At 35.0% G+C, this 19,313-nt stretch overlaps 1 protein-coding gene and 1 pseudogene across 1 annotated transcript in view; both read right to left on the reverse strand.

The window, feature by feature from the left end:
* Positions 1-19,313, reverse strand: part of COL21A1 (collagen type XXI alpha 1 chain) — a 171,550-nt gene that overhangs the window by 34,227 nt on the left and 118,010 nt on the right. The window contains exon 17 of the mRNA XM_054569504.1: positions 5,903-5,956. Coding sequence (XP_054425479.1) covers positions 5,903-5,956 — 54 coding nt within the window. The remainder of the gene's footprint in view (positions 1-5,902; positions 5,957-19,313) is intronic.
* On the reverse strand, positions 12,182-12,281 carry LOC129067978 (uncharacterized; annotated as a pseudogene).

Consider the following 19,313-nt stretch of genomic DNA (forward strand, 5'->3'; position numbering starts at 1 on the left):
GGATTCCCTGAAAGAATCTTCATCCCCTGGCACAAAAATGAAAATGCAATCTGACTAGACACCTTTTATATAAGAAGCAGTGTAAAACACTCAAAATCCTTAATTTTTGTATAACATATTACAAAGACACTCTCACAGGGGAAAAATGAAAGGCAGACAAGCAAAAATAGAACATAACAAACATCAAAAACCAACCTGGGAGAAAAAATAAGCCAAGTAACTGAAACATAACTAAACCACATTTACTATGCAGATTCTTTCTTACACATACATATTCATATAGTATTATATTTTTAAACTCTGGTTTATATACATTATACATTATGTGTCAGATATTTCAATTGTTCCAACTTTGCAATATAATGACTAGTACAGGGAAGACATATGGGTTCCAAGTCACTAGATAGAATGTAAAAATGTAGATAAATGAAAAACGGATAAAAATAAGTTTTTAAAAATACATGAGAGTTTAACTAAACTGATAATACAGAAAACACGGGTGACCGAGGAGACTTGCTTTTAACCAAATTGCCATTTAGACCTGTTTTACTGTTTGCTTTAAGTCCAAATGTTTTTGATCGGTACATGTGCTACCAAGAGTCTGAGATATGTATCAGTATGTCCTCACATGCCTTTTTACATGGGTTCATGACATAAATGACTGTTAAGGATTAGAGAAGATGAAAAGACCAGTATACTGGTTTCCTTTGGCTGCTGTACAAAAATGGCCACACTTACTAGCATAAAACAACATGATTTTATTCTCTCACAGCTTGGGGGCCTGAAATCTGAGGGCAAGGTGTAGGCGGTGCTGCCCTCCCACAGAGGCTCTAGGGGAGGAGCCATTCCTTGCCTCCCTCTTCTGGGAGCTGCTAGTATTCCTTGACTTGTGGCCTCATCACCCCAGTCTCAGCCATTACTTCCCCTGAGAAACTTCAGTTATGCCCTTCCTACCTTTCAACTGATTGGATCAGACCCACCCAGGTAACCCAGGATAATTTCCCTATCACAAAATCTCTAATCACATCTGCAAAAACATGTTATTCAAATAAAAGAACATTGATAGATTTTGAGTGTTAGGGTCTGATATTTTTCTGGGGAAGAAAAGCATTTTTTTCAGTCTACTATACCTAGTATTCACAGGAATTCTAAACTTTCCTTGAATCTGACCCACTATTTCTTACTGGAAGTGTATTGATCCCAATTTTTACATGTCTATTCCAATTACTCAAAGTTTAGTCCTCCTACTGAAATGCCCTCATTGTTATCTAGATATTTTTCATTTAAAAATATCTTAGGATCACTTCCACCAGCCAAAACTGATTCTTCTTGCTTTATTTCAGGCTTATTGCTTGGTCTCCCTGTGCTTCTGTCCATGTGGTAAGATTCTGAGTCATCCTTTTTCATCTTACCCACATGCAGTTGATCCTTGAGCTCTACTGGTATCAGTTAGTTCATTTCAAATAGTCTCAGACTCCCCATCCCAACTCTGACTGTTCTTGCCTGGGTTGGAACTAGAGGTGACAGAGCTCAGCTACTAGTCTCTGTCCATACCTCAGTTCACCTTCTTCACCTTCTCTATTCTGCTATCAGTGATCTTTCTAAAACTTTCTAAATCTGATCAACTTACTTCCCTACTGAAAACCTTTGAATGGCTCCCGCCACTCTCAAATTTAAGTCCTAATAGCACAGACAAATAAGGCCCCTCTTGATATGCAGTCTACCTATCCCTACAATCTCATCTTGTATTTTTATCCCATCCCCTCAATGCATCCTTAGCAGCTTGAACTGGTGTGAGCTTTCCCCAAAGTACTGTGATTTCTTCTGTGTTTTGGGAAATGCTATATACACCTGCCTCGTCAGCCCAAAGAACCAGCCACCTCCCATTTGTATTCAAGAATTTGGCCAAGAAAGCATTAAGAATGCACCCCTATTCACTTTGAATAAGTGAAGTTGTATAGTATGTGAATTTTATCTCAATAATGCTATTCTTTAGGGGAAAAAAATGCATCCCTGCAGTAGCATCCCCAAACTCATTTAGTGTTATACACATCTGCTCCAAATTTGCAAGGCCCCCATTCCGTAACATTTATACTGTGTTGTGATCTATTGGTTCATCGGTCTGCTTGAGAGCAAGGCCATGACATTCACCCTCACAGTCTCCTCAACTATGTGATGTCTGGCACAAAGCAGACATTCAGTAAGTGCTTACTGGATAAATTACTGAAATATTATAATCCCTAAACTCAGTGATACATAGTTGAAACCAATTATAATAAATCCAGCAGGTATTAGAACTGAGTTTACAGTCACCTGGATTGGAGGTGAGTGAGTGTAATTTACCACTTAGAAAGTAAGTTACCTTTAGGACTGAGTTACTATTAGGATTCACAATACAAGCCCTTAAAATGTAAAGCATAAACGCGTGAATGTAACTGTACATTTTCTATTAATTTATTATTGACACTATTAACAGATGTCCTCATTTCTCCCATTTGCCTGCCTCCACCCAACCCCTTCTCCCCCCTTCCCTCTGGTCCAGCCACACTGTCGTGTGTGTCTATGGGTTAGGCGTATATGTTCTTTGGCTAATCCCTCCCCATTCTTTATCCAGGCTCCGCCTCCCCCCTGACAGCTGTCAGTCTGTTCCATGTGCCCATGCCTCTGCTTCTATTTTGTGTGCCAATTTATTTTTCCATTAGATTCCACATATAGGTGAGATCATGTGGTATTTGTCTTTTTCTGTGGTATAATCATTTTCCAGTAAAACACAGTCTTTGTCCTCAAGTTGAATTCCCAGAGTTAGTTCATATTTATTAATCTACTTACATGGATGAATCATCATCCGGCTGCTATAAGCTGTGTTTAATTAGCTTTAAAGTATTTTTTTCTAAGAGCTCCTGTCCTTCCAACTTAAGCTCCATTAATTTTCTTGGCTCCCACACTATAGAACAAATATAGTGAACATATTCTTTTTAGCGGGGCCAAATCATTCATTAGAAATACTTAAAACCAGCATCCACATGCAACAGAAGTCTTCATGTCTTAGCATTACCAAATATATAAACTTCCATTTTTTTCCTGTTTTCAAAGCTTCCCTACAAATGGTAAAGATCTATCTCCACAGGATGATATTTCTAAGGATGAAATTTTCATTAATTGTCAAAATAACAGGACAGTTTGTAATGTTAGTTGTTCTTAATTGGAAAAAATTGAAGACCAGAAGAATTATGTCCAGATGATATGGGCAAATTTTAGAGGCTTAACCTAGGCATTATTTTCCTAAGGGAGCACGTCTCCTGGCGCAGGAAACCTGACTGCCTCCCGCCACTTCGCAGGAAAGAGAGAGAAGTGGCAGAAGAGGGATAGGGACCCTTGCTAGCCTTTCCTGATCTGGTAGGAGAGGAACTGAAGACTCTCACTTGGTAACGCCCACTTCTCTCTCTGGTTGGTATAGGAGGCGAGAGTACAGCTAAATAACCTACACTCTCACAACTGTGATTATTCTCTGCCTCAACTCCTTGCTTGTCTTTTTTTTCCCCCTTAGAATTTTGTAATTTAGTTTGTTTCTTTTTATCCTTTTGCTGTCTGTCTCCATTATGAGGTTGTGAGCTTCCCAGGGGCAGTCTCATGTCTCTCTCCTCACTAAACCCAATGTTGGACACATTTCAGGAATGCACTAAATGTTGGGTTGAATTCTGCAGGACGATGCTGCCTGGTATAAAAATGTATGCTAGTGCAAAAGCTCTAGACAGGGGTCAGGCTTGAACAAAGGAGGATTAGGCAGGGCAGGAGAAAACGCCAATTGGTGTCTTTCCTCTCAATCTGCTTTTATTAATGGGATCACAGCAGTGTTAATTTCAAAGTAAATATATGCCTCTCGCATTGCATTATGGTTGACATAGACTTGCTGGCCGGCTGCCCTGTCACACGGCTTCTGCAGAAAAATTAGTCACTATGCTTACAAATAAATGACACAAACATGTAGAACAAAATAAACTCAAATTATAATCGGTCTCCGATGTCCATTGTCTCTTATTTCCCTCTTTCCCTTCCACCTCCTCTCTCATCTCTCAGTCTGTACCTTCCCAACCCCCCTCTTGTCTTCACTCACTCAAGCATGAGCGGATACACACACACATACACACTTTATATTTTTCTGAAACAAAAATATAAATACAGCTAATCCCATATCCAGTTACTAAGTCCTAGAATTATTCTTTTATAATAATTAGTGGTCAGACATATTAAACTCACACTATCTCTAATGAGTTCTCTCCTAACCCTAAACCCTAGCTGATGCCTTATTCGCCCAAGCCTGGTCTGTCAAAACAGCCAGCTAATTAGTGTCCTGATTCCAGCGTCTTCTCCTTTTGACTCATTCTGACCAGTAGCTCATAATTGCATCTAATGTGTTACTTTTTGTCATGTTATTCATTTTTTCTTACAAAACCTTCAAAGCGAGTGAATAAAGCTTCTTGCTTCCCAAATTCATATTCCAGGATCTCCATTGTATGATCCTAATCACCTTCCTAACTTTACTTCCTACTATCCCACAAAGGCCCTCCACAGGACCTCATTAAGATCATTTCATTATTTCTTAGGCACACCCTTAACCAAACTAGCTATGTATCTTTACTCATTAGTTCCCCCTCTCATCTGCCTTTCATCCCCATTCTTTCTTGACCAAATCTAGCTCCAAATCCTTGGTAAAAATTCCTCATTCATCTCATGATAAAAGATTCCCTATACTCCTATACTCCTTCAGATTTGTGCCCTAGTTTTACAAATATTTTCTCATTTCCTGTGTAAGTCTCACAATAACCCTATGAAGTGGGCACTACAGATATGTACTTTTTTTTTTTTTGATGAGGACAAAGGTGTTTCGAGATCTGAAGTGATGTATCCAAGCTCACACAGGTGGAATGTGGCAGAGACTATATGCACACCCTGGTCTTCTTCGGACTCCATTTTAAATTCCTAGTTGGCATTTTGGCATTTACTATACTCTTCCTCAGGTTGGTAATTATTTGCATCACTTTTTGCTTTTATTCAGTCTAGATGATAAATTCTTGAAGGCAGTAGCTAAGGAGAGAATTTGCCCCAGTGCATCATAATATACAAAATGAGAATTTGGTGAATATTTGATTGAGTGATTCTAAGAGTATTCAGTTCCTCCACCTCATTTAAGAAGCTTCAGTGATCCCTCTCTCCCTCTGATGCCAATGTTTAGATTCAAAACACTCAACTGAACACTTTGTAATAAACTGCAATAGATATTGGCTATTATTTCATTTCTTGACCTCGTTCCCCTCCTCAAACTAATTGCAAATTCCCTAAAGATACGTAATTTTGACAAACAAAATTAAATCTTCTGGCATTTACATGTTGACCAAGTTGGCCATGAGTGTAGGAATAAGTGGAAAAAAAATATTCCCAAAATTCATCTGAAGTTGAGTCATGTGGCACACTTGCTACAAATACATGTATCTAGGATTCAGAGTCAATACTTTTTTATTCATATGCTTCTTTACCTTGATTCTTCTAAACATGCAATCCCAGAGAATAGACTACAGATCAATACAGAGCAAGTGGCAAAGTGCCATTGACTAAAAGGCTCGTCAACAGACCAAGGTGTTATGCTAAACCCTTGTTTGTGAGGCCGTGACTGCTTGTGATTTATACTGCACACACATTTTCTGCTAGCAAAATTCTTCCCAGTTTGTAAAATAGGATTAAATATTTCATTGTTTTAAAGTGTTCCACAAAGAGCCTCTACAACTTCCAAATCTGGAAGTGACTCAAGAAGAATAGGGCATCTGGGAGGAGAATTTAAATAGCCGATAGCCTTCATGACAGGAAAAGAGCTTCGGCCTGAGAAGTGAATTGAGAAGGTACTCACAGGCTCTCCCGGCGGTCCGTCCTGCCCTGGAGCCCCGGGGGGGCCTGCCTCTCCCTTTTAACAATAAAAAGAAATAAAGGGTTCCATTTTCAGACATGCTTATAAAATAATGGTATATATGTTTTACATGTTAGAACATATTAGATATAAGCAGAAAAATAAAAACTACTTCCAGACTGATAGTAACTTTTGCTGACATCAGATAACGTTCTGAAATTCATAAAGTGACTACATACTATAAATAGCAAATCTATACATGATAGCAGGTAGTTAAGTAATAAAATAATTGTGGTAATGTTTACTCATGAGAATAACATTATTCTTATCATCAAAGTAAATGTGAACAAAGTCTACATCAGTCTATTTAATAATATTTATTTTTACTTTGACTTTAAAATTGATCATCCTATTAAATCTAATTTGACTTTGCCTCCCAAGAGTTGCATTTTAAAACCAAAATAAAGTGTTTTCATTAAGAATGGAGTTATTAAAAAAAATAAAGAATGGAGTTATTTGTAGGTTATTACTTGAAGTTACTTGGCACTTTGGCATCTACCCATTTAAAATGAACATTAAAATGTGTATTTTTAGGTACCTGTCAAAAGTATAATCATTTTTAGTTCTATATCTTTAAATTTCTATGATCAAATTATTTAACCACCTTATTTTATATCCACCTTTTAATATCTTAAAAGTGTTTCCCAAATCTAGGCTTTTTGAAGCCTAAAAGTTATCAAAAGGCATGATTTTTGTCTCTGTTCAGTGAAATGTTATATCATAAAAGTAGACACTTTTTTCATACCAAGGAGATCATTTCGTCCTACATGAGAGCAAGAAAGAAAGTAAAACAAGAGCATTTTTTTTAAATACCTCAAATGCCTGAAATGAAATAGGTTGAAGGGAGGAAGAGTCTCAGATTACACATACTTATGCCAACACTGTTTTCAAAGGTTTCATATTCTAATGAATTTCCCAAAATTATAAGAAATGAACTGCAGAAGGAAGAACTGACAAAACTTGGCTAATATAATCAGCACTTAGGAAAACATTCAACTATATTACATTATATAAACATGGATTATGCCACTTTTATGAATTCTTGCATTTCATTAGCACAGTGAAATACCAACCAAAGTCAAATAGTTCATCTGTTCCAATTTCATTTACAAATACCAGCTGACAGTTGAGAAGAGAGGGAGCAAAAGCATAATGTTTTCCTGTAAATTAACCAAATGGGGAGAGGAGGGTCCTGCTGACCTAATAGTTCCATAGAAAAGCTTATAAAAATTTCAAAGAGAAAGAATGATATATGTTGAATCCACTTAATTTAAAAGCTACAGCTTAAAAATCCTGAACAATCAGAGAAAAGGCACATGTCAGGTTCTAAATCATCAGGGAAATAATGTAATAACTATACATAAACTCAACACATATCAGTACTTAGGAGGATTCATCCAAGCCGGCGGTTCTCAAGTACAGCCCCCACACCAGCCAGAACAGATCCACTTCATGTGGGAACTTCAAAGTATGAAATGGGCCTTCCTGCAGACCAACTGAAAAAGCAGCTCCGAATGGTGGAGCCCAAAAGTCTGCCTGAACAGGCCTCTAACTGATTCTGATTGGGGAACCATGGTACTGCTGTAAGGCATTCAGCACCTAACTTCCCCTACCTCCAGGGACTGTCATAAATGACTTGTTAAGCAAATCTATAGTTTAGATTTTTTTTTATATAAAATCAAGGGAGGAGGGAAGTGGTCAAAGAGTAGAAAAACTAATTTGGGATTAGAAGATTAAATTGGTTGGTAAAAATCTCTCCTTTTACTTCTCTATTGACCAAATTATATTATTTTATTCTAAGTAGCAGGAATTTGTTTGCTTTTAAATAACCATCAGCAATGTTCATCAATAATGAAACCCCACAGTTATTTGAGGATTCAGTTTATCCTTATTCTTCCTACATCTTGTTAGGACAGATAATTGGAATGATATATAATCTATTTATAATCTACATCAGTGATTCTCAAACTTTAGCCTCATCAGAACCACCTGGAATGTTTGTTAGTGTGCAGATCGTAGAGTTTCTGATTCTACAGGTCTGGAGTGGACCCCAATAATTTGCATTTCCAGGAGGTATTATTACTGCTGATCTTGGGACTGCGCTTTGAGAACCACTGCTCTTGCTCAGATCTAAACAGACACTCACACATCCTTTCTGCTCTTACCAGTCCGTCTATTTGTGAGCAACAATGGCATTGTACAGCTTCATGCCTGGCTCTGTATTTTACAATGGTCAGGCTGTTTACCAGGTGTCTTTTTTACGCAGGTGTTTCCTGACTTGCACATTCTTTAAAGGCAGAAAACACATCTTACATGAGTTGTTTTCTTTTTTTAATCACCTGGGATATTTAGAATATGATGAACAGAATGTAAAACTATATGTAAGTCTATATCGCCTGTGCTTTACAAATATAGAAGGATATCAAGGAAGAGGGAATGGACTATTTATTCTTAAATGCTTAATTTCAAACAAATGAATAAAATGGAAAAAAATTTGTGGACAGGGCTACATTTGTTGTTGGAAGATTTATATACATTAGTTATCATGAGAGCCAATAATCTTTACTAGGAGTGTTCTCAGTGTTCTCTTCATTGCTTTTGTTTTTTTAATTCTCATCTAAGGATGTGTTTTGACTGATTTGAGAGACAGACAGAGAGAAAGAATTAATGTGAGAGAGAAACATCAATGGGCCATCTCCTACATGCTCCCAGAGCAGGGATCCACCCCGCCACCTTTTGGTGAAAGGGACAACGCTCCAAAACAATTGAACCACCCTGCCAGGGCTCATCATTCTTTTAATAATGTTTCCTTGGCAGAAGAAAGGATGATTTCGTCTTGACATTTTCCATAACGTAATCAAATGCAGCACACAACTAACCTGTGAAATTGAGTACTGTAACCAGAACTGAACCTGATCACTTGCTTGCTTTCATGACCTGGAGAACCAATGTGCTTGGCTGGTCAAAAGTGGCATATAGCATGCCTCTGCCTCTAACTTATTGATATCATTTTCTATCTTATGCATTTCTTTATTGATTAAAAAAATAATTGATGAAAAGCCATAGTAAACATTTTTCCTCAACCCAAGTTCTACAGCTAATGTCAAAGATGATTTATTCCACAACAAACCAGTCATTTTTAAGAAGGAAACTTAACCAAAAACAGACATATGAAACTTGCATTGCATGTGTATCTCCTTTCATGCTGTGGTCTTTTGTACTTAACCCACAAAAAAAAGGGGGGGGTCATTTAGTTTGTGACTATAGCAACCCTCAAAATCAGGTGAAAAATGTGTGTCCATTACAATATAATTCAATTTTGAGGAAGATCCTTACTTCATTATTAAACACTTTATTTTGAGTTTGATATTACTGCACAATTTCTTCTTCACATGGAAACAAATCTCTAGCATTCCAGAGGTTACACTGAAGATATAGGGTTGAGAAGCTTCTTCTAGCCAAACAGACATGCGTTTGGAAGACCTCATGCACTGACGGGATTACACGAATTAGGCCTGGAATTCTAGCTTACCCATGTGACTGACTGCACTTTTGAGTAAACTCTTTAAACTCTCCTAATCTGATCTTAATGTCTAAATGAAATTAATACTACCAATTTTATATGTCCTTTTTTTAAAGAAAATAAAAAACAAGAGCCTTTGTGTAAGTGCCTTGCAGAGCTCTAATCACCAAGGAGAAGATGCATAAAAGTTAGCTACTCCACTGCCAGCAACAAAACTGGGGTTTAAACAATCTTTTCCTTTTGATTTATTTTAGCATTTAAATGCTTTTATATTTGTACTGCTGTGGTTTGGCTATTTAATTTTGGCAAAATGAGTATTTATAAAAACTAGGTCAATATTTTAATCTAGCTAAAATGCATAAAAACAGTAAGTCAATAATTTAGTCATCATTTCCCATATTTGGAAAAGATTATTTGAGTATACTGCTTTTTCAACAATTTGGTGAAAGAAATTTTCATTGATTATTAAACTATGGCTACAAAATCTTGGACAAATTTTCTCATCTCTCCATTCCTTAGTTTCCTCTTCTGTAAAAGGTAAAATTTTTCACTGATAATTCTTAATGATTTATGATATTAATGAGAACATGCATAAAAAGTGTTGGGAAAGAGCCAGGCATGTAGTACCCCATAAATTATGTCCTTTATTATAATCTGTCCTCTCCCGTGCTCACTTCTTTTCAGATCTAGCTTAATTACCATGTTTCAGTATTTCAATTGCTCTCTAACTAAATTTGTACCCTTTACCTCACTGTTATCTGCTTCACTTGCTTATGCAAACCCCAATATTGAGTAAATGAAACTGAAATACCCATGGTTGGACTTCTAAGAACAGACGTGGGAGGGAAAAATAATAGTACAATAGTCACAGAGATTGTAACTTCCAGCATCACCCAGGCTTCAATATAGCCTCTATAGTTCCTTGATCTCCTCTCCACCATATTTCCCTCACAGATACACGAATATAAAAAGTTATTCCATCAACAAAAATTGCCTTTTTGTCCCCTCTCTAGAGGTGACAACTCCCATTTCTTTTGAGAAAACGAGTCAAACATCCTGCCACCAAACCAACACACTTACCTGCATTTGTATTTTTTTTTTACAGTGAAACAGGTGTCCCTTATAAAACCTAAGATAATTCTTCCAACTCTGTTCAGTATCTCATTCATTCCCCATTCCAAATGAGATGGAGCTCCTTATCTAGACCTTACTATTTGCTGGACATCTACTCTTGGATTTGCCACAAGAATCTTAAGTGAATACATTATATTTCTCACTTCTCCACCCCTTCAACAGACAATATACTAAACTTTTCCTAGTAAATAATTTAATTCTTTAAATAAACTTTTAACTTCACTATACATAAAAAAGGAGAGACTCTAAGAAACCTAGTAAGCCACTAAAACTTTTACACCCCATCTACTGTTGCAAGTCTAAACATATATATACTTCAAACTGCAAAGGAATTGGCAGACAATACCCAAACAAAACTACTAAAAGAAAAAATAGAAAATGAGAATCAAAACATTTCAGTAAATTTTCCTCACACAAAGCAGAAGAAAACTGAAACAAAATGCTGTAACATAGGTTAACCTTATACAAGCATTTTCAGATGTAAATATATATATACGAACTAAATTAATTCAAGAAATAAATTGAAAAACAAAATCAACTTGGATATTATTATTAAATTACTAGAAACCAAAGGGGGATAGATTTAAATTTAAGTTTAAAAACACATGGAGAAGGAAACTAAACACAGTCGATATAAATGAAATTGTTAAAAAGATAGAAAGTATCAGAAAGTGACAGAGATAGAAGACAAAGTCTTAACATACCTATAAATCAAAACAATATAAGAGAGTTCAATTTGAAACTAACTGCAAGTGAACATTCCAGAATTAAAAGAAGCCCTAAACTTATTGAAAAGATCTTGGCATAACTGAAAATTTTAATTCTGATACACAAATTATGCCATTAGACTTTAAACAAAGTTTTTTGTTTTGTTTTGTTTTGTTTTAAGTCTGAACTTCCATACAGAAAGACATAGCCACTTACAAGGGAGAGACAATTGGGTTGACATCAGTAACATACATGACATCAGTGAAGAAAATTTCAAAGAAATTCAAGGAAAAACAGTGAGATAAGGGTTTTATAACAGGTAGCCAAGTTGTCATTCAAATAACATGAATATAGAATATGTTAAAATATAAGAATTCAGAGAATACTGTATTCATAAGCCCTTTCTAAGGAAATACTGGAGAAGAATTTTCTTCAGACTTGTTATGACTATGGATTGTGTGTGAAGGGGCTAGTGAGAAACACTAAATATATTTAATTGGGGATCTGAAAGAACGGTGACGAAAGAGTAGAAAAAATTATAAATATTACATGATCTAAAAAAGTAGAAGTTACATGATTAAACAAATAAGAATGGAAAGGAGAAAACAGAATAAATTCATTAACAGCAACATAGGTAACAGTGTACCATTTAAAGTTAACAAAACAAAGATTAGATACCTAAGTAAGGAGAAGTGGGACTGAGGGAACTCTGAAGTGTTTTTATAGACTACTAAAGGTATTAGTATAAAGACCATTAGTAATTAGTATTGCTACATGGTATATTTGAGAGTTGTTAATGCAATAAATCCTAAAAGTTCTCATCACAAGAAAAAAAAAATTTTTTTTGTTATTTTTTAAGAAATATGGAAGGTTTCATGAATTTGCATGTCATCCTTGAACAGGGGCCATGCTAATCTTCTCTGTATCATTCAAATTTGGATGTTAAATAAACTTACTGTGATAATCATTTCACAATACATGGAAGTCAAACTGTTACGGTACACACCTTAAACTTACACAGTGCTGTATGTCAATTACCTCAATAAAACTGAAGGGGAAAAAAACTAGAAAAAAATATATATAAATTTTCCTAAATTCCAAAGAAAATAAAAGTAAAAAAGATAAAGCAACAGATCTCATAGAGAAAGAAGCATAATAAATATAACATAGTGAATACAGTAAGTATAACAAAACTATAACATAAATATTATGACAAAGACCAAATCTATCAGCCTATGAATGTAAATATTCAATTAATCTCCTAAAAGAAAAATATTTAAGATTGTTTTAAAAAGCAAAGACCAACTCTATGCTTGATATGAGAAACAACTAAAACAAAGTGATTCCAAAAGCTCAAGCTAACACAACAGAAGGATAAGCAAAGATTTAGCAAGCAAATAAAAACAATCAGAAAGGAGGAATACAATCCTGGCATAAGACAATGTAGAATTCAAGCTAAAAATTAATAGAGGAGACAAAAATGACATTACATAATGCTAAAGCCACAATCAAAAATGAAGATGTAAGAGTTATGAATATCTATGCAACAAATAACATAAAAACCACTTTCATGAACCAGAAGATGGAAGGAGAAACAGATGCAAATGCACTAACAGGACACTAACACGTCACTCTGTCCAGACAGGGCAAAGAAACCAAAAGTGCATATGAAGATCTAAACACGATATTCTATAAAGTAAATCTTACGAATGTATATTGAATTTCGCATTCTCAAAATAGATTACCTTCTGATACGCACAGGGAACATTCCTGAAAATTGAACATATAATAAGTCAAAGAAAAAAATTTTCAATAAACCTCATAAAAAAGAAATTAAGCAGATAATGTTCTCTGATGTAGTGCAATAAACCAGAAATTGATAACAGAATCAAAATTAAAGGACTTTTAATTAAAAATGAAATTTTTAAACAACTCTCTAAAACTGAAAATAAAACCAAAATTGCAGGATTCCTAAAAATAATGTTAATGAAAACATTGTACATTAAAGTCAAGGGAATACAATTGAAGACATAAGCAGAAAATATTTATAAATGACCCAGAACAAAAAACAGCAAGAGAATAAAAATGGATTTAATTTGTAATTGTAAAGGCTAGGGAGAAACATGTAGGAAAAAAAAGAAGAAAGGAACTAGTATAAATAAAACTTTTAAAAAGCCAGAAAAAGCAATGAAGTCGATAATCATATTACAATGTTGTATCTTTGAATAAAAACCAACATAATAGAGGATCCAGAATCCAAATGATTCATACAATCAAAAAGAAGTAAAAACACAAATATTTAAAGTAAGTAAATGACAAAGGGAGAATAATAACTAAAATAAATAGAACTTTTTAAAATCATAAAAGGAATTTGCACACTATTATATAAATCACTTGAAAAATCTAGATGGAATGGTTAATTTCCTAAGAAAATGAAGTTTATTATTATTTACCCTATGAGAGCTAGACTGCTTAGACAGAACAATTTTTGTGTAAGAGAAAGTTATAAAAGAACTACTCAACAAAAAATAGCATCAGACCCAGATGCCAGAGGGAAAATCCCCAGTGTTTGATTTCAGTTGTAACTACCAATAAAAAATATTATTATAAAATATAATATTAAGAATGAAACATAAATCATTATTACAAATCCCAAATTAGAGGACAAGAATTATGCAACATTATAAGCAAAATATGCCAACAACTTTGAAAGTTTAAGGCAATGGACAAATTCCTTAAAAGGCACAGATGACCAAAACTGACTCAAGAAGAAAAAATCTAAACATCCTGATGTTTAGTGAAGAAAATTAATTAGTAATTAAAATCTTCCTCATGCCTACAAAGCCCAGGTTCACATGGCTTCTTTGGTGAATTCTACCAAATAATAAGGAAGAGGTGATACTAATTCCACATAAAAGCTTTCAGAAAATAGAAGCTAGTATTAGTACTTGAATATCAAGGCGAAACAAAAATATCACAAGAAAACTACTAACCAATAACCCTCATGGCAATAAACAGTAATTTAAGATGACCAACTGGGTTTATCTCAATAATGCAAGGTTAGTATAACATACAAAAATCAATTCATTTTATAAATCCTTTTAAGGAAATAAGGGAGGAAAATCATGTAGCTCAAGCACAGAAAAAGTTTTTATCAAAATTCAACACCTTATCAGAATTAAAAAGAGGTAACCTTCTAAAGAGACGATGAGTAAGAAAGCATTTCCTCATACTGATGAAGTATTTCTACATAAAGTCAACAACAAACCCTTACTCATGAAAAACTGAAGGCTTTTTATGTAAGGCAAGAATGTACGCTCTAACCACTTAAATTCAATATTGCATTGGGAGGCCTTGTCAGTGCATTAAAATAAATAAAGTCACATAAATTAGTATAGAAGTAGAAAACTCTTTTTGCAGACAATATTATCATCTATGCAGGAAATCCTATGTAATTTATAAAGAAAGTTGCATGAGCCAATAAATGAGTTTAACAATATTGTAGAGTATATGACATATGATCTATATACAAAGACTAACTTTCTATTTTCATACACTAGCAAAAATCAAAAATATATTTTTAAGAAATCTATTCAAAAGCATATGAAAAAATAAAATAAAATTCTTGCATATGAATTTTACCCAAGGTATGCAAGAGCTGTATACTTCAAGCTATGAAATATTGCTGAGATAAGTTAAAGAAAACCTACATAAGTGGAGCAGGGTACCATGTTCTAAGACTAGAAGACAATATCATTTCTACCTCAACTCCCCCAAATAAATGAAAAATATTAAGATACCTTCTTCTCTAAGAGTTGGAGCTTAACTGTACCCCTTCCCCCATCTTGAGAAGGGGCTCAACTTAGTGCTTTGATTCCAAAGAGAATGTGGAAAGGAAAAGATGTAGTAACTTTATGGTGGAGAAACCTGACAGACATTACCAAAACCAAGGGGTCAAAGTTAATAAAACCAATGATTACTCATGTGGATAGCATAACTCTCTGATATGCTGAGAGGGGCAATTCACCTCTGTGTTATCTCTCCATCCTCCCCCAAAAGACCACAATCCTGGTCTAATCATGAGGAAAACAGACAAACCCAAATTAAGTGACACTCTTCAAAATACCTGCTCAATGCTCTTAAAACTGTCAAAGTCATGAAAAACAAGAAAAGAATAATAAATTATCACAGATTAAAAGAGACTAAGGAAGTAAGACAAATAAATGCAATGTGGCATATCCTGGATTAGATCCTGGAAAAGACAAAGGATGGTAGTGAAAAAAATAATGAAACCCAAATAAAGTATTGAGTTCAGTTTACAGAAATTTGCCAAAAGTTCTTTCTTAGTTTTGATAAAGGTACCGTAGTAACATAAGAGGTTAACATGAAGAAACACTGCATAAACCATATAAGGGAACTCTCTATACTGTATCTGCAACTTTTCTGTAAATCTAAAATTATTCCAAATTAAAAAGTTTATTTAACAAACATCAGTAGGCTTTTTTTTGGTAAAAATTTCAAGCTGATACTAAACCTCATGTAAGATTTATATGGATATAGAATATCCACTACAATTTAAAGAACAGAAAAACAAATTTAGAGTATTGATACTACCTGATTTCAAGATTTATCTTAAAGCTATGGGAAGCAAGACACTGTTGTTGAGGAAGAACAGAAGTACAGATTATTAAAACAGAACCAAGAGTCCAAATATAGTTCTATACAGAGATTGATCACTTTATATTTTGCAAAACTGATCATACAATTGAATGGGAAATGACAGTCTTTTTAATAAATGGTGCTGGAATAACTGGATCTCCATATTAAAAAATTAACCTTGACTTTTACTTTATACCAAACATACTTAAAAATTAACTCAAAATGAACCATAGACCTAAATTTGTAACCCAAGATAATATTAATTTTAGAAAATATGACATTCTACATATAAGTGTCTAAGAAAATTAATTGTTTAAAAAGAAAAGATAGCAGAAAATCATGTGACTTTAAGTTAGGTAAAGATTCTTACATAGTACACAAAAAGCATTAATAAAAAACCCTAAGAAATTGGACTTCATCCAGATTAAAAATGTTTTCCTACCAAAAGATACCATTAAAAAATGAAAAGGCAACTTCTGGCCAAGATAGAGGCATAGGTACATTGCTTTGCTTCCTTGCACAACCAAAAGAAGGACAACAACAAAAATAAAAACAAAAACAACCAGAACTGCCAGAAAATCAAACTGTATGGAAGTCCAACAACCAAGGAGTTAGGGAAGAAACATTGATCCAGACTGGTAGGAGGGGTAGAGACAGGCAGCCAGGGCAGAGAGGACACACAGCAAGATGGTGAACCAAGTGGGAGAGGCAGTGGCTGGCAGACCAGGCAGTCCCACATTCCTATGCAGATAAGCCAGGAGGAACAACTAAGGAGCAAGACCGACTATGTAACCCAGGGTTCCAGCATGGGAAACTAAAGCCTCAAAACTTCTGGCTGTAAAATCCTGGGGAGTTTGCAGTGGTGGGAGAATCTTGCAGCGTCACATGACAGTTCATTGGAGAGGCCCACAAGGTCCTAGAATGTGCACAAGCCCACTCAACTGAGAATCGGCACCAGAAGGACCCAATTCACTTGTGGGTAGCAGAGGAGGAAGGGACTGAAAGCAGGGCAAGAGCCTAGCAAGTGGCATTGTTCCCTCTCTGACTCTTCCCCTACATAGAGCACCACAATGCAGGTAAGTGGGTTGCTCTTCCCTGGTGAATACCTAAGGCTCCACCCCTTACAACGTAACAGGTGTGCTGGACAGAAACATGGTTCAAATGAAAGAACAGATAAAAGCCCCAGAAAAAGAACTAAGTGACAAGGAGATAGCCAACATATCAGATGCACAGTTCAAAACACTGGTAAACTTAACAATCAAAGAAATTATTGAGTATGGATGCAAAATAGAGGAAAAAGTGAAGGCTATGAAAAGTGAAATAAAGAAAAGTACAAAGGGAACCAACAGTGAAGGGAAAGAAACCAGGACTCAAATCAATGATTTGGAATAGAAGGAAAAAATAAGTATTCAACTGGAACAGAATGAAGAAAAGATAACTCAAAAAAAAAAAATGAGGAGAGGCTTAGGAACCTCCAGGAGAGCTTTAAATGGTTCAACATCTGAATCATGGGGGTGCCTGAAGGGGGAAAGGAATAGTAACAACTTGAAAACTTATTTGAAAAAATAATGAAGGAGAACTTCCCCAATCTGGTGAATGAAATAAACACACGAGTTCAGGCAGCACAGGGAATCCCAAAGAAATTGGACCTAAGGAGGAACATGCCAAGACACATCATAATTAAATTATCCAAGATTAAAGATAAGGAGAGAATCTTAAAAGCAGCAAGAGAAAAGGAGACAGTCATCTACAAAGGCGTTCCCATAGGACTGTGAGCTGATTTCTCAAAAGAAACCTTTCAGGCAAGAAAGGGCTGGAAAGAGGTATTCAAAGTCATGAAAGGCAAGGACCTACATCCAAGATTACTCTATCCAGCAAAGCTATCATTTAGAATGGAAGGGCAGATAAAGTGCTTCCCAGATAACGTCAAGTTAAAGGAGTTCATCATCACCAAGCCCTTGGTATATGAAATGTTAACGGACTTATTTAAGAAAGAGTAGACGATCAAAACTATGAACAGTAAAATGACAACAAACTCACAACTATCAACAACTGAACCTAAAAAACAAAAACAAAATAAGGAAACAACTAGAATGGGAATAGAATCACAAAAATGGAGATCACATAGAGGGTTATCTGTGGGGCTAGGGTGGGGCGAGAACAGAGGAAAAGGTACAGGGAATAAGAAGCATAATTGGCAGGTACAAAATAGGCAGGAGGAGGTTAATAATAGTGTAGGAAATGGAGAAGCCAAAGAACTTAGATATACGACCCATGGACATGAACTAAGGGGATGCAGGGCAGAGGGGGATAAAGGAGAGAAAAATATGGATAACTGTAATAGCATAATCAATAAAATATGCTTAAAAAAAGAAAAGACCTTGACATTTTTGAAGAGTAAAGGCACAGAAAGAGTAAGAAACTATACAGGTTGGAGGAGACTGCAGCGACATGGCAACTAGAGTACACTACAGGATTCTGTATTTGGGTCCTGCGAAAGGGACATTAGTGGGAAAACTGGCAAAATTCAAATAAAACCTTGAATTAATTAATAGTAAAAGAAAAGAAAAGAAATGAAAAGGCAATCCAAAGACTGGGAGAGAATATTTGCAAGCATATATCTGATAAAGAAGTTATATCCAAACATATTGAGAACTCTTACAACTCAAAATTTTTTAGTTGGTCAAATGTTTGAATAGACGACTTCACAAAAGATTTACAAATGGATAAGGCCATAAAAAGATGTCAACACCATTAGTCATCAGGGAAATGCAAACTAAAACCACAATGAGATACTAGTACCTACCAACTAAAATGGCTAAAATATAAAAAGGGTGATAATACTAAGTGTTGGCTGGGTTTGGTCAAACTGGAATTTCTATACATTGCTAATGGAGATAGAAAAATATGCAACCACTTTGGAAAATAAGTAGTTTTTTAAGAAGTTAAATATACACTCTTCATACAGCTCAGCAATTCTAGGTATCTACCCAAGAGAAATTAAAACATATCTAACTGAGATGTCCATATAAATATTCATATCATTATTCATAAATATCAAACATAGGAAACAAGTCAAATGCTCATCAACTGATGAATGAAAATAACTATCATATATCCATATGACTAAATATACATGATTACATTTAATTGACATTATAAGAGTGGTATAGTGACTGAAAGCAGAGCAGTAGTTCCCTAGTGTCAAGGGGTAGGATTAGTAATTAACTGCCAAGCAGAATAAGAGAACTCTTTGGGATTATAAAAATTCTAAAACTTGAATTTGGTGGTTGCACAAAATGAGTGAATTTTATTTATACTTCAATCAAG

The sequence above is a fragment of the Pteronotus mesoamericanus genome, unplaced genomic scaffold (genome assembly GCF_021234165.1).
Source record: "Pteronotus mesoamericanus isolate MK-2021 breed Mesoamerican mustached bat unplaced genomic scaffold, CSHL_Meso_final contig_20, whole genome shotgun sequence".
NCBI classification, from domain to species: domain Eukaryota; kingdom Metazoa; phylum Chordata; class Mammalia; order Chiroptera; family Mormoopidae; genus Pteronotus; species Pteronotus mesoamericanus.